Genomic DNA, 15,711 nt, shown 5'->3' with positions numbered 1-15,711 from the left:
TTAGCCACCGCGCCCGGCCCTATCTAACATTTTAATGAGATCACTGGAGGGACAGGAATAGAAGCAGAGAAAACAGTCAGGAGGGTTTTCAATGGTCCAGGAGAGCAACAGTATTTGGTTGGTGGCAGTGGTGGAGGCGGGAGTCATGGGTAGACAGGCGAGTATTTTAAAGGCAGAGCTAGGAGAACTTGCTGAAAAAGCCTGGATTCCACAACATGCAGCCTGAAGTATGCACAGATACTGCTGGATCCTGCAACTCCCTCAGGAGGGGCACATGTGGACTCGTGGTTCTCAACCTCACGTGCTCATGAGAAAAAGTCTTTGCATGTTCTGGAAATTCAACGTGAATCTCCAGCATCAGCTGGCCGGGCTCACCAGCCTCTTTTTCAAGACGGGTTGTATTCCCTCTCCTCTGAGCAGCGTGACCCACTCAGCCCAATATTCTGTCTGACAGGCATAGCTTTGGCAGTGTAAGCCCCAGTTGTGACAAGACTAAATTTTACACTGATCACAATTAGGCAGCCCATCTGTGAAAGTAAGACAGGAGGCTGGGCCCAGTGACTCATGCCTGTAATCCCAGCACTTTGGGAGGCCGAGGTGAGGAATCATGAGGTCAGGAGATCGAGACCATCCTGGCCAACATGGTGAAACCCCGTCTCTACTAAAATACAAAAAATTAGCTAGGTGTGGTGGTGTGCACCCTTAGTCCCAGCTACTCGGGAGGCTGAGGCAGGGGAATTGCTCGAACCCGGGAGGCGGAGATTGCAGTGAGCCGAGATGGTGGCACTCCAGCCTGGCGACAGAGTAAGACTCCATCTTAAAAAAGAAGAAAAAAAAAAAAAGGAAGTGAAACAGGAGAAACAGGAGGACTCCCTTGACCCCTCTGTGGGACTTGTGACAGGGGTGTGGCTTGCTGACTCGGCCTGCAGTGCTCAAACCCCTTGCAGGAGGGGAAGCATGCAGGTGAGAGGGTGCCAAGGCTGGGGTGAGTACTTCTGGGCTCTAGTTCCCTGGCAGCGTCTAGGGGTGTGTTACAATTAATGCTGTTTTAGCAGTTGCCATCTGCAGATGGCTGTTAACCAGCTCAGTGGAGAGTCATGGTGACAGTCTTTTACACCCTGCCCTCTTGGCACCCTGTTCTTGTCCAGTATCCAGGAAGAATCAGGTCACACAGACTTGAAGGATGGTGAATGCAGAGATTTTATTGAGTGATGGAGGTGGCTCTTAGCGAGATGGGGAGCTGGAAAGGGGATACAGCAGGAAGATAATCTTCCCCTGGAGTGCGGCCATCCCTGGCCAAACTCCTCTCAACGTTCCGATGCTTCTCTTCTCTCCTCTGCCACGCCACTCTGCTTCTCTGCCAGTGGAGTTTGGGGTTTTTGTGGGTACGGGATGCGGAGTGTGACGGGCCAGAGTGGTTTTGGAAAAAGCAACATTTGGGCAGGAAAACAGGGATAACTGTTCTCATTTAGGGCCGCAGTTTCCAGGCTTGAGGGTGGGGCCTTTGCCAGGGAATTGCCCTCTTCTACCCAGTATTTCCCTGCCTCCTGTCCATATCAAAAGGTTCTTGGTTGGGCACTGGGTTGACCGAGTCCAGGCATGCTATTTAGAACTCATCATAAAAAGTTGGGGTCAGAACCTCTCAGAACCAGAAAGCATGAACCACAGTTTAGCACAAATGGTGGCTTGCGATTGAATCTCGGGCCCCAGGTCCACAGGCAATAATGAGAACCTCAGGCAAGTCCATCTCTTTTCAATTCACAGGGGACATGATGGCACCCTGTCTCCTGACTCAGCCCTTCTCAGGTTTTATGGGGATCTTGTTAAAATGCAGATTCACTAGGCCTGGGACTCTGCATTCCTAACTACTCCAGTAATGCCAATGCTGCTGGTGCACAGACCACACTCTGAGGAGTGAGGTCCTGACTCATTCACCATCCAACACACACTCGCTGGGCACCTACTGCATATAAGAAACTGTGAGGGAAACGAAGCAGATGTGGTCTGTAAGGGGATATCAATGCACTAGACCACCACAGCACCAGGAACAAAGTGACAATGCCACTCTGGGGACCCATAGGACAGAAATCTTTCTTGGTTAGGGGACCTAAGGGAGGTTTCATGGAGAAAGGTAGAGACACATATGGAGAGTGTAGTGAAAGCCAGAGGGCACCTTCCAAGGTTTTAGCTATGGAATGGCATCAGTTCTTTGTAATTGCTAATTTCTCCTCAGACTTAAGACCTCCTTTCTTGACTCACAAACAGAATAAAGGGACTAAAAGGGAAGTGAGAGAGATATTTCCAGTGTAGAGATTGAAGGAGTTATGTCAGGATTCTCCCAGTTTCACAATACCGTATTATGCCAAGGACATATCTAGGTTTGCAAAGCTGGCTAGGAGTCATTCACTCAACATATATGGTGGTCATTAGGGCTATTCTTTAGTGAGGAGTGTAATTCCCCACCCACTTTGAATTCAGGTTTGGCCAATGACATGTGAGCAGAAATGGCAAGTTATCATCTCCAGGGGCAGGTACTTATGAGCCAGTGTGTGACTCTCTATTTTTCTCTCCCTACCACAGTGAACTGTGGTATGTGTGTGTGCGTGTGTGTGTGTGTGTGTGTGTGTGTGTGTGTGTGTTTGAGACAGGGTATCACTCTGTTTCTCAGGCTCAGTGCAGTGGTGTGATCTTGGCTCACTGCAACCTCTAGCTCCCGGGCTCAAGTGATCCTCCCACCTCATCCTCCAAGTAGCTGGGACCACAGGTGCACACCACCATGCCCAGCTAATTTTTGTATTTTTTTTTTTGTAGAGATGGGGTTTTGCCATATTGCCCAGGCTGGTCTCAAACTCCTGGGCTCAAGTGATCTGTCCACCTCTGCCTCCCAAAGTGCTAGGATTACATGGTGAGCCACTGTGCCCAGCCAGAATCCTGATGTCTTATAATGATAAGACAAAGGAAACCCAGGCAGCCTGGGACTCTGAGTGAATATGATGAGCAGAGTACCCCTGCCAACCCACAGTGAACAGGCTGCAGAAAGCAAGAAATAAATCTTTATTTTCTTGAGCCACTGGGATTTAGGAGTTGTTACTGCAGCATGCTCTAGTCCATCCTAACAACAAATATTTAATTGATTATAAGCACCATTTAAAGTTTTCATTCCAGGATATGGGACAGCTCATGGCATCAAAAAAGCAGCTGTAGGAACTGGGGCCTGAGCCACCAAAAGCAAGACTCTCTTGTGCCAGCCTCTTTCTCTCACCCAAGTCTCATCTCCATTTATTTTTGCTTTGCTATATTCTCCACTTTTGCTTATGGACTTTCTCCACGTATGCCAGGGGGTTTAGATGCCTCAGCCCTAACTTCATATCTTTCCAACTCTGGGCCCCATAGGCAAAGCTATTCTCCCGCAGCTCCAAATCAAGAAACCCTGGGGAAGGATCTCAGTTTGAGTCACCTGCCCACCTCTGGACCAATGTCCGTGCCCAGGGAAATGCATATCTAGCCCTGGGTCACATGCTGACTTTTGTGGCTGAGTGGAGGGAGGCAGGATGGAGCATGTTACCAGAAGGGAATGGAAAACTAGTTTTGCAGCCCAAAGTACTATCCAGAGTCCCATACAAAGAGGAGGGAAGGATATACACACATAAGTATGCAGGAGAATGTCTAAGGCAGACTTTAACTGAGATGTGATCAGTGAAAGGAAAAAAAAATGGGGAGGGAATGTAGTATACGCTATGCATGATAGTCCTAAGAAGAAAGAGAAGCAAGGCAAGACAGCTAGGCTGGACAGCTCCCTACAGTGGCAACAGGAGGCACCTTTGTCCTAGAACTGCCAGGTGACTGACAAGGCCACAGGGAGAGGGAGAGATGGGATGTCAGGAGGAGATGTTAACTCAAATAACAGATGCTCTCTGTTTACTAATCCAGTAAATCTGACAATGGGGCAAACCTTTTCTGATCAGGAATAAGCTAAGTCCGGAAGAGCAAATACTGAACCAACACGTGTGCCGCATCACCATCTTCCCTGCATAAAGCAGTCTTAGGACTCCTTCCCCACTGAGCCCAACTCAGCTTCTTGCTCCTCAAGACAGTGTCCTAGGCAGCCTCACATTAATCAAAAGAGATGAACCTCACTTGCCATCCCTGGTCTGGGTACCCACCCATGCTTGAAGGCCTATACCAAATTACCTTGCAAGACTCTTTCTGAAATCCCTACTGTGTGGGGGTCCTTGATCTATATTTCCTTGATCTATATTTCAAGTTGGTCCTTGATCTGTATTTCCTCTTTCCCTGAATTCCCAGGGAAGCCCCGGTGTGACTTAAAAAACCCAAAGTGAAAATAATGTGCTTCCATATAAAGACAGATGAGATCTGAAAATTCAGAATAAATACTCTGAATATAATGATCCAACTTCCAGTTCCTCAAGAATCCCAATTCCCTTCCCAAGTCCTAGAATCGAGAGGAAAACATCCTTAGTGCCCAAGTGCACCCTCCCTTACTTCTTGTTGGGGGTTGGAAACACTCCCCCAGACTAAGAATTCTGGTAACCAGCTGGGCATGTGTGTGGCTCATCCCTGGCAGTGAAATTCCAAAGGTATCACGTGCTATGGCTGCTGCACTGCCGTGTCTCTCCTTTCCCTAGCCTCCCAGACTTCCCTGGAAACACACACACACACACACACATACACACTCATTCACATACACTCACATGTACACAAAACAGCAGCCTCACTAAGTGGCCAAAGAGGGCCTGACTCCCACTTCCCTCATTCTCCCCAGGGCTCCTCCTCCCCTGACATAATACACCCTCCAAAAAAGATAGCTGGCTTCAGAAGGAAGTGGGGAGACTGACCCAGTAATAACCAGGTGAGACCCTCCCTTGTCAGCTAACCTCAAATAAGACACAGCGGGAAGAAGTGCATGAAAGCTACTTCTCAGCAGGTAGGCAGGGTTAGCAAACAAAGAAACAGGGCAGCTCCACAGCAGAGAAATCTAAGCTGGTATTCTTCACTTCCTTGAGGATACTCCTCCTGTTTATAAATAAACATGATGCATACAGGCCAGCTGGGGAAGGAAGGGACCTAGAGGAACACTGACTCCTGGAGCTCCAAGGACCTGCAGGGTGACTGTGGCCAGAAACCTGTCTCTTAGACAGGGAGCTGGCCCAGGTGGGTGGGAGTCGGCCTTAGCACTGTGGCAGTGGCTCAGGTCAGCACTGGGACTAGAACCCATGTCTGCTGCCTACTAGCCCAACATCTTTCCTTTCACAATTCAACGGAAACATTTACCCAGCTCCCACAGTGCACTACGGCACGGTGCCAGGAAATCAATCCTCAACCAACTGGAACCCGCCATTAACTGAATCAGTTTCCTGCATGCCACATTTTAAAAGCAGGCCCCAAAGAAAGGCTAGCTTATATTTAAGGATTTACGATCTTTTCTTTTCTTTTTCCATTTGTTTTGCAACAGTTGGGGAACATCTTGAGGACAATCCACATTCCTCCCAGCCCCATCCATTTTCATATCCCTGACCCAGGACAGACTTCATGCTCCAAATCCCAGTCCTAGAACTTAGCCAGATCTTCAACCTATCAAACTAAGACTCTGTCTTGATCATCACACTGTATTTTCTAAAAACTAATATTTTTTAAAATGTGCTGTGTGGAAATAAAATGTTTTCTGCACAGCCGTTAGTTATTCAGAAAATTTTGTGGACTTAGAACTCTCTTTTCCCCACGTAGTGAGTTGGGGTTTTAGTCTACTAATCCCATAAGGGGTGAGAAGCTCTTGATCTGTTCAGCCAACGTTCTGGGCCTTGGCCAAGACAATGAGGCAATATCTGCTCCTTAGAATAATGCTTCAAAATGGCATAGTCTTCCAAGAAGTCACACAGCAACGTTGGTGTCCCCCCTCCAAAAGGGTGCACAAAAATATGCTCTCCCCAGTTTGAAATTCATTCATGCCTAGACCTTGAGTTGTGTGTAAAGATAATGAAAGGAAGCAAGCAGGCAAGTCCTAAATAAGTCCCTGTGTCCTATGAAGGTATCAACCAGGTTCTGAGTGCTATTGCACTAAGTATTTCTTCCTTAATTATTTACAGGCTGAGCCAAGGAAGTTAGGAGAAAGAGAGCTAGCAAGAAAGAAGCATCTCAAACTGGTCCTCATTCTAAGAGCCTTGCCTGTGGGCACAAGCCTATCTTGATGCCTGCTGACCTCCGTCCCCAGGGGACAGCACTAGTCAGCCACTCTGCTTGTCCCCAGGGCTTGGGATTTCCTTCAACACAACCAACCTTCACTCAGTGCATTCAGGTGCCAGGTACTTCGTGAAAGACCCATGGCAGGGGAAAAGAGGTTGTAAAGGGAAACAAGCCACAATCACTTTCTTCAAAATGCTCATGGCCAGTAGCAGCAGAGACATCCACAAGCACTGGTTGGCTGTCCCTGGAGGCCATCAGCTTGTCGTGATACCTCTGGTTGGATGGTTGGGACCACACAAAGACAGGAAGACACTCCCTCTCTATCCTCAGAACACAGTGATAGGTCTTCCTTACATGTTCATTGATGTGACAGAGGCTTACAAAACCATAAAAAGACTGCTTACACAAAACGCGACTTGCAGATAAAACCATAGGATGCTCCCATGATAGAGGTCTAGGGAGCTTGAAAGAGATCAGTTTTTCAACTGGCAGTGGGGAGTGAAGGTGGAAAAAGCACTGGACTGGACTAAAAATCCAGAGCCTGTTTTCTTTACCAGCTCATCTTGTGTCCTTGGGCAAGGCACATTTCCTCTGCAGTTTTACAGATGAGGGGGAGGACTAGATCAGTTGTTTTTATTAGCAGTAAAATACATATATTTTTCTGAACTGTATTTTATCTAGAACCCCAATATATAAGACAAACAAAAAGGCAACTGCTTGGGTTGAATCAGGGATGAGGAGCCCAGAGCCCATCTGCTCAAGCTGGGTGGCCCTCAGGGAACCCAGTTTGAAACCCGCAGGAGTAAATTAAGTCTGAGAGCCCCTGATAACCTCTCACAGGGTTCCCAGGGAGGACAGAAGGAGGGACTTATCATTGATTTAGTGCTCTCCGTGGTGCTTGGCAACTTGATATCAAGTGTCATGGAAATCTTTGCAACAGCAACATGAGGTGAACTAGCTGCGGATTAGCATCTGCTGTGATCTGAGTTGTGAACTGGGATCTTCTAGCAAGAGGTAAAACTGGGATTTGAACCACGGGTATTCTGACTCCAAACACAGTATTCCTCCTCTTGATAAGAAGTTCCTCAAGGTGTGTGGAGTGTAGAATATTGGGCTGAATCAATAATATCCTTGAATTATAAATATATGTACGTATATGTATACAGGAAAATTTCTTGAAGAATATGCCCTCCATTATTATTATTAGTTATCTCTGTGTGGTGGAAATGTGGATGATTTTTCAGTTTATCTTTTCTAATTTTCCCGTAATGAACAAATATTGTCTTCACCGAACAGGGATTGCTTATTTAAAATGATGTTCATAATTCATAATCAATATGCTCATGCTGGGTTTCTACAGCGAATTAGGGACTGGGGGATAAGTGCTATCCCTGAGCTTTTGGACTTGATGGTGGAAATAACAATCTCAAATCCCATCAACTCTCCTTAGGCCACAGAATGCTGGCCACAGATAATTTAAATTCTCTGAAGTCTCGGTTCTGGGGAGTGTGGTTGTTTTAGAAAGCAACAGCACATCCCTGAGACACCTCCCAAATGTATGCCTCTCCTCTCCACCCTCATCAGTTGCCCGTTGTAAAAAAGGGGGAGGGGCTGGGCACGGTGGCTTACGCCTGTAATCCCAGCACTTTGGGAGGCCGGAGCGGGCAGATCACTAGGGCAGGAGTTCAAGACCAGCCTGGTCAACATGGTGAAACCCCATCTCTACTAAAAATACAAAACTTAGCTGGGTATGGTGGCGAGCGCCTGTAATCCCAGCTATTTGGGAGGCTGAGGCAGAAGAATCGCTTGAACCCAGGAGGCTAAGGCTGCAGTGAGCCGAGACTGTGCCACTGCACTCTCCAGCCTGGGGGACAGAGTGAGTCAAAAACAAAAACGAAAAAAAAAGTGGTGGGGGGATGGAGGTGCTAATAAAACTAATCATAGTCATATGACCCAGGACCCGATGCCCTCACTTCCAGCCCAGCAGGACCTATAGAGAGCCCACCAGCCAGGCCAACGCAACTCTCCAGCCCCACCCTGAGGGCTCCCCAGAAGCCACTGGCAATATCGATCCCAGAGAGGAACCACCACCCTGATGGCAAGACAGTGTTGGTCAGGCATGAGGCAGGGCAAGGCGTGTCAGCCACTTCCCTGTATTATTCACGTCAGCTCTGCCAGCAGAAATCTTCCAAATGTTTAACGTGCCACCTCAAGATGCAGCGCAAACCCCCCACAGTCAGGAACAGCTGTGGCGAGGCCTTCACGAAATGACTTGGGGGCTGAGAGACACAGACACTGGCTTTGGGAGGAAAGCCCTGAACGGTGGCAGGAGACAATGCTGAGATCCACTTCGGAAGGGAAAATCAGTAAAGAAGGGACGGGAGATGGGAGGTGTTTCAAAACGTGGGGAGTGATGGTGCACAATCACTGGGGTCCAGAGTCCCGCGTTCTCAGACAAAGAAAAAGCCCGAGGTGCTTGCCACCCTCCTCCCTGCCTTAGAATCCCCACACCCATTTCAGCCCCTGCTAGCTAGAGCAGGTGGCAAATCTGTTCTGACTCAGGCCAGGACGGTTAGGGAAGAACAGGGACTGGAACAGCCACGTCTATCTCCAAAGGAGAATAAATCCACCGGGGAAGCTCTTCAAACGCCTACGGGTCCTGGGGCTTGAAAGGGAAAATCGGCCCCCACGCCCACCCCCAACGACTTCACACAGACCTCACCCCAGATGACTCTGCGCTCTCCTGCAAGGCCTGGGAGGTGTCATCGCCACCATCCGGGTGGCTGTCACTTGAAAATTTCCCGTGCACTCCCGGAGGTACCCGCCCCTGTCTCTCAAACCCCTGCAAAAAGAGTCGGAGCCGAGGGCTCCAGGCGTCTACTCCAAGATTCATATGCGTCTTCCCATGTCCCACCTGCCTTTGCCGCTGTCGATGTAGACACCAAAAAAGGAGGATTTTTCCAACCCCACTGGGAGTCCCGCCTCTGTCTCTCCCCACTTTCCGCGCTGACCCTCCAGGCAGCGCCCCTGGCTCGTCTGCGCTGTCCTTTCCACCTAACAAAAGCTGGGCGGCGGACCGCGGCGCCGGGCGACCGCACATTTCTCCCAAAGGAGAGAGACGCGTGTCCCCGCGGCGCGCCCATTCGGGGCCTCTGCAAATCGACGGAGCTGGGGAACAAAGCGGCCGGGGCACGGCGAGACGCAGCCCCCAAGGAACCCCCGCGCGCCCCAGCCCTCGCTGTCCCGGCCCAGCCCCCCGCAAGCGGCCGCCAGCGCCTGCTGCCTCCTGGGCAGCAGCCGCGTCCTGCGCCGCCCGTCCGCCCGCAGGCGTCCTCGGCGGCTACTGTACCTGCTAAATTTAGCTGCGCCGGGTATTAATAGCCGGAGCCACTGGGGCCGGGCGCTGCAGGGGCGCGCGCAGCCTGGGGCCGGGGGCGGGGAGGGAGGGGACGGAGGGGCGCGCGGGAGAAGGCCACTTACACCACCAGCCTGGAGATGATCCATGACACCATGGCGGGCGGGCGGGCGAGGCCCGGGCGGCGCGGCTCGGCTAGGCTGCGGGCGGCGCGGGCGGCTGCGACGCTCCCGGCACGTCTGTCCGCTCACGGCAGCCGCCGGCAGACTGAGCGCGCCCGCCGCCCTGCCCGGCGTTCGCGCGTTGGCGCAGCCGCGGCACGTTCTGGCGGCTGCTGCGGCTCCAGCCCCCCGAGGCTCCGCGGGCCCGCAGCGATTGGGCGGTGAGCCGGTCAGGGCACCCGCGGGCCCGCCCCGCCCCGCTCGCCCGGGCCCCCAGCTGAAGGCGGGCGGGTCCTGCGCGCGCCCCAGGGCACCGGCCCCGCCAAGGGAGCCCTGCGGCGGCCCCGTTTGCAGGGCAGGGACCCTCAGCGTTCCAGCAGGGAAACTGAGGTCCGAACTTGGACCTCGGGAATCTGTCTGCACCTGTCTAGGTGGGATGCTGTCATCCCTCATTCAAATAGTGCGTTAGCCTCATAAAGGGTTTACCTGGATCCAGACCTAACGTCTTCAAACTGTCCCCTGCTAAGCACTTTCTGCATAAAAAACAAACCTGGGCGCTTGCCTCCCTATTTAAAATTCTACGGAGTCCCTATATCATCGTGGTACCTGCCTAGAACCGTGTTGCCAAGACCATTCCCCCAAATAGTCCTCTAGCTCTTTTCCCTCCGGGCATCTTGGACTCAAATATTTGCTGTTTCTTTTTTCCCTGTCTGTACACGCCATGCCTCATCGTCCTGCCTTGATTTGATTCAGCTCCTTCTTCAAGGCTGGGCTGAAGGGCTGCTTGTTCCTAGGGAAGGCCTTTCCTTGGGGGCTGCTCCTGGTCCTAGGAGGAGACTAGAAGCTGCGATTGCATAGCACCGGTGTCCCGCTGAGCCACGTTGAAGTCTTAGGCAAAAGGAAACTTGTGCACCCTATATAAACATTTTTACGTATTTTTTAAAATACCGTATTAACTATTACCTTTTTTTTGTTTTTTGTTTTTTTTATGAGACGGAGTCTCGCTCTGGGGTGCAGTGGCCTGATCTCGGCTCACTGCAAGCTCCGCCTCCCGGGTTCAAGTGATTCTCCTGCCTCAGCCTCATGAGTAGCTGGGATTATAGGCGCGCGCCACCACGCCCAGCTAATTTTTGTATTTTTAGTAGAGATGGAGTTTCACTATGTTGGCCAGACTGGTCTCAAACTCCTGACCTCGTGATCTGCCCGCCTCGGCCTCCCAAAGTGCTGGGATTACAGAAGTGAGCTCCCGCGCCAGGCCCTATTATGTATCTTAATTGCTGAATTATTATTATTATTATTATTATTTTTTTTTTTTTTTTTTTTTGAGATAGAGGCTCGCTCTGTCGCCCAGGCTGGAGTGCAGTGACCGGATCTCAGCTCACTGCAAGCTCCTCCTCCCGGGTTGACGTCATTCTCCTGCCTCAGCCTCCCTAGTAGCTGGGACTACAGGCTTCCGCCACCTCGCCCGGCTAGTTTTTTGTATTTTTTAGTAGAGACGGGGTTTCACCGTGTTAGCCAGGATGGTCTGGATCTCCTGACCTCGTGATCGGCCCGTCTCGGCCTCCCAAAGTGCTGGGATTACAGGCTTGAGCCACCGCGCCCGGCCTAATTGCTGAGTTTTATGGCACCTCTTACATGTTGCACCGTCACTGAGCACCTCACTCTGCTCACCCTAGACCCGGCCTCAGATAGTACATTATTCTGTTACACTGGAAACGCTTTGTCCTCTACTCCTTGGCTCTGCTGCTGCTTTTCCCACCCTCCAATAGCTTAGGTTCTGCGTGGTGCTCTTGGTGCCCTGTCCTTTGCTGATGATGGTGTCATGTGTAATTCAGTGTCACATGTGAGAAGCGCAGGAGACAGCTTAGTACCCTCAGGTATAGCAGAATCTGTGCGTGTGTGTGCCTGTATAGACAGAAGAAACATTTCACGGACAACAAAAGGACTGCAGATGAGACATGCTCTCATATCTCAGGTCTCCAAAGAACCCATAAAATAGCTGTAATGTAGCAGTTTTTCATGCTGCCTTGACCCAGCTTTGAGACTCTGGCTGGAGGCTGGTCAGTTCCCCTTCTCCAGCAGTGTATTAACCCCACACCCCCAACCACTTCCGTTAGCAGGTTCTCACGTGGGACACTGTACACCTGCCCTAATTGCCCCAGGGCTAGGCACCAAACAATTTGTTACAGCCCCTGTGCTTCAGAACCCACTGAAGTTATCCAAATTAGCCAGTCCTATATCTGCTTGCCTTATTTCACCCTTTCCTTCCCTCAGAAACCATGATAAAGGTGTTTGTCCACAATTCCCCTCTCTCCCTCTCCCCGTGACAGACCCTGGCCCTGAGTGGCCCTGCATGGTGTGCTGTGATCTCTCCAGGAAACTGTGGCTATAAAAAGCTCTGAAACACTTTCCTGCTTCTCTTCTTGATCTGTGTCTGACCCCACCATATCTCACTCAAGGTAAGGTTATGCGGGTAAAACAAAGTTTTCCATACTCACTAGGCAGAGAGAACACCAAAGCTAGATCAGGACAGCACCCAGCACAGAGGACCTTCCCGAGACCTCCCTTCCCCTCCATCCATACCCCTCACCTATACTCCCTGGGTCAGAAAGGCTATTACCTATCTTGCAGGGGGAGCGCTGGAGGGGATGGGCTATGGTTCAAAGAGACCCTGTTGGTGGGAAAATAAAGGAGAAGGTAACCACATGCTGGTTCCCTACTCCCTATAAGTAGAATTCTCAGATTTGACTATTGCACAGGACTGAGCATTTAAATTACCAAAATGAAACTATTCATGGGGTTAAAATATCTTGAGGTCTTTTTGTTAGCTGAAAAGGACCAGAAAACTAGTGAGATCAACCCCATATTTCTCACAAGGGATGAGAAAGAACTTGTCCATAGAGCGGACTTGGATGGGCAAAGGAGGAGAAAGAAGAAAGAAAGAAAGTTGCTTTTTTACTGCATTCTGCCTCTTTCCGTGTAACTGTTACACTTATTGTATCTCTCTATCCTGGACCTCCTCTTGTTTGTCCTTGGCCCTGGAAAACATGAGGCCAGGGAATGGACTCCACCTTCTAGACAATAGAACTCTTACAGCTCTATCAGTTGCTTGACTTCAAGTTCTTTTTCATAAGAATTGCTTTGATAGTAGATGTCTCTCCTCTGTTTTTACCCTGTGCCCTTCCCCTTTCTTCTGGGAAGAGTTCTCTGTTTTTCACTGGGGAATGAGTCTCCCCATACTCCAACCTTAGAAACTGTGATTTTCTTAGATGTCCTCACTACCTTGATTGGCTTATGGGTAATCACCAAACAGAAACTGGGCCAACGATCTCACTTGGGATTTTTAAAGTTGAAAATAGAAAAAAGAGAATTCCACTTTCATCTATGAAGCATTGGCTGCCGTGAGAATTGTCCTCCCATCGCAAACAACTAGAAAAACAGGATAAAAAAAAGAAGCAACTGTTTTTGTTTATTTGTTTGTTTGTTTGAGACGGAGTCTCGCTCTGTTGCCCAGGCTGGAGTGCGGTGGCGTGATCTCAGCTCACTGCAAGCTCTGCCTCCTGGGATCACGCCATTCTCCTGCCTCAGCCTCCCAAGCAGCTGGGACTACAGGCAGCCGCCAGTATGTCTGGCTAATTTTTGATATTTTTAGTAGAGACAGGGTTTCACCATGTTAGTCATGATGGTCTCGATCTCCTGACCTCATGATCCACCCTCCTTGGCCTCCCAATGTGCTGGGATTACAGGCGTGAGCCACCGCACCCAGCAAGAAGCACTAGTTTTTAAGCATTGAACAACAGACAGTACAGGACTGTGATAACTAAGAGGAGAGAAACAAATGAAGTGAGTCTTACGTCCGAGCTTACTGTCTCAAAGCAGTTTCCAGGCATCACTGTAGGGATGGAGAACCCAAACAGATCCCAGAAATTTCACAGAACACAGGACACAGATCAGAGTCCAGGGAAGCCAAAGTGGTTAAATTTGCGAAGCAGAATATAAGAGTGGAGGGAGATGATTAGAGAGAGAGCTGTAGAAATCTGCAGAGCAGTCACTTCAAGTCATTAGCTGAATACTGTCCTGAGCATGCATGGGTGAAATTCTGTGAGGCCACGGGAAGAACTACCAGAAAGCAGGATGCCAGGCAATTCCTGGAGCTCACACAGGACTGGGAGTAATTTGTCTCATACCAGCCAAAACAGAGACCTTTTATACACAAAGCATTGGCTACAGTCCACAGAAGGGTATCATCTTAATGCAGGGGGAGGCTAAATTAGCCCTAAAATAAACACTTACCTGGTCCTGCCTTAACAAAACTTAAAAGCAATCTTCGAAAGGATCATACTGATCTCAAGTAACTTAACTGTGCTCAGAGAAAAAAAAGTCCAAAATTAGTTGCAAAACAAACAACCACAAAACCCAACACCCAAAAAGGTAAAATTCACAACGTTCAACATGCAAACAAAAATTATCAGGCATGCAAAGAACATGACTTGTAAGCAGGTTGAAAAATCAACCAATAGAAACAGATCATGAAATGACAGAAATAATGCAGTGAGCAAATAAATACTTTAAATTATATAATATTTGAACGGACATTTCACCAAAGAAAAAATACAAATGGCAAAACAAAAAGTATGTGAAAAAAATGTTCAACATCATTGATCATTAATTAGGGAAATGCAAATCGAAATTATAAGAAGATATTACTGCACACATTTAAGAATGGCTACAATGAAAAAGACTGATCATTTCATGTTCTGGCAAGGATATGGAGCAACTGGAACTCTCATATGCTGCTGGTGGGAATGTAAAATGATACTACTTTGAAAAATGGTTTTCTATATTTCAAAAAAAGTGGAAATTACTTTTGCCTCACACCCTTCCCCTTTCTTCTGGGAAGAACGCTCTACTTTTTTTTGGCGAATGATTCTCCCCATGCTCCAACCTTAGAAACCTTAGAAACTGGTCTGACAATTTCTTTCTTTTTTTTTTTTTTTTTGAGATGGAGCCTTGCTCTGTTCCCCAGGCTGGCTCTTATAAAAAGCCAGATACAAAAGACTCATACTATATAATTTCATTTTTATGAAATTCTAGAAAAGACAAAACCATAGTAACCAAAGGAGCATAGTGGTTCCCAGATATCCGGGATTGGGTAAGGAGACTGATTGTAAAAGGGCAAGAGGAAACTGTTTCAGGTGATGGAAAAATTCTATATCCTGATTGTGGTGGTAATTACCAACCATAAACAAATTCATCACACTTTACATTTAGAATTGGCAGGTTTTGTTGTATGTAAATTATACATCAGTAAAGCTAAGTAAAAAAAAAATAGAAAACGTATTTTTCTGTGATATCTTATGTGAAGTTCTGTAGTTGAGGATAACCATGATTTTATTGGCCTTTTTCTTACTTATTATTTAAAAGTTTTCATATGTTGAGAAATAAGCCTTTTGACTATCATCCACATTGAAAGTTTTTCTCAAGTTATCATTTTCCCTTCAGATATTATTTATGACATCTTTTTAAAATGTTCAAAATTTTATGTAATCATTTTTACGTATATTTTATGGCTTGTGAGCTTTGTATTGGTTTATATATACTATTTGCCTCCGCTATACTAAAATTACATATTTTTAAAATTTTTCTTAATTTTTAAAAATTTAAAATTAAAAAATATTTCTGTGCGTCTGCCTTTACATTTTAAATTTTAATTTTATATCTTTTATTTTACAGTCCACCTGGAATTAATTTTAGCGTATGAGTTAGTTACTTGTCTTAATATAATTTATTGAACAAGCCACCAGTTTCTCCTTCAAGTTGAAAGGTCATCTCTATCATATACTCTGTTCCTTATTACGTCAGAGTCTAGTTTTTCTAGACTCTGTTCAGTTCTGCACATCCAGTCATGAATGGATGTAGTTTTAATTACTCCAGTGTTTTATAATATATTTTACTATTCAGTAGAGATAGTTACTTCACTTTCTTTTACAATTT

General features: G+C 47.9%; 1 protein-coding gene across 3 annotated transcripts in view; it reads right to left on the bottom strand.

Moving 5' to 3' along the window:
• The window catches only part of REEP1 (receptor accessory protein 1), a 122,729-nt gene extending 112,868 nt beyond the window's left edge, over positions 1–9,861 (bottom strand). For all 3 annotated transcript variants that reach the window (XM_050753111.1, XM_050753112.1, XM_050753113.1), the window contains exon 1: positions 9,682–9,861. In XM_050753111.1, coding sequence (XP_050609068.1) covers positions 9,682–9,713 — 32 coding nt within the window. In that variant the 5' untranslated portion in view covers positions 9,714–9,861. The remainder of the gene's footprint in view (positions 1–9,681) is intronic.
• Positions 9,862–15,711: the final 5,850 nt, after the last annotated feature.

This window comes from Macaca thibetana, chromosome 13, assembly GCF_024542745.1.
Source record: "Macaca thibetana thibetana isolate TM-01 chromosome 13, ASM2454274v1, whole genome shotgun sequence".
Taxonomy (NCBI): domain Eukaryota; kingdom Metazoa; phylum Chordata; class Mammalia; order Primates; family Cercopithecidae; genus Macaca; species Macaca thibetana.
Note: the sequence above shows the minus strand (reverse complement) of the source record. Positions and strands in the feature narration are given on the sequence as shown.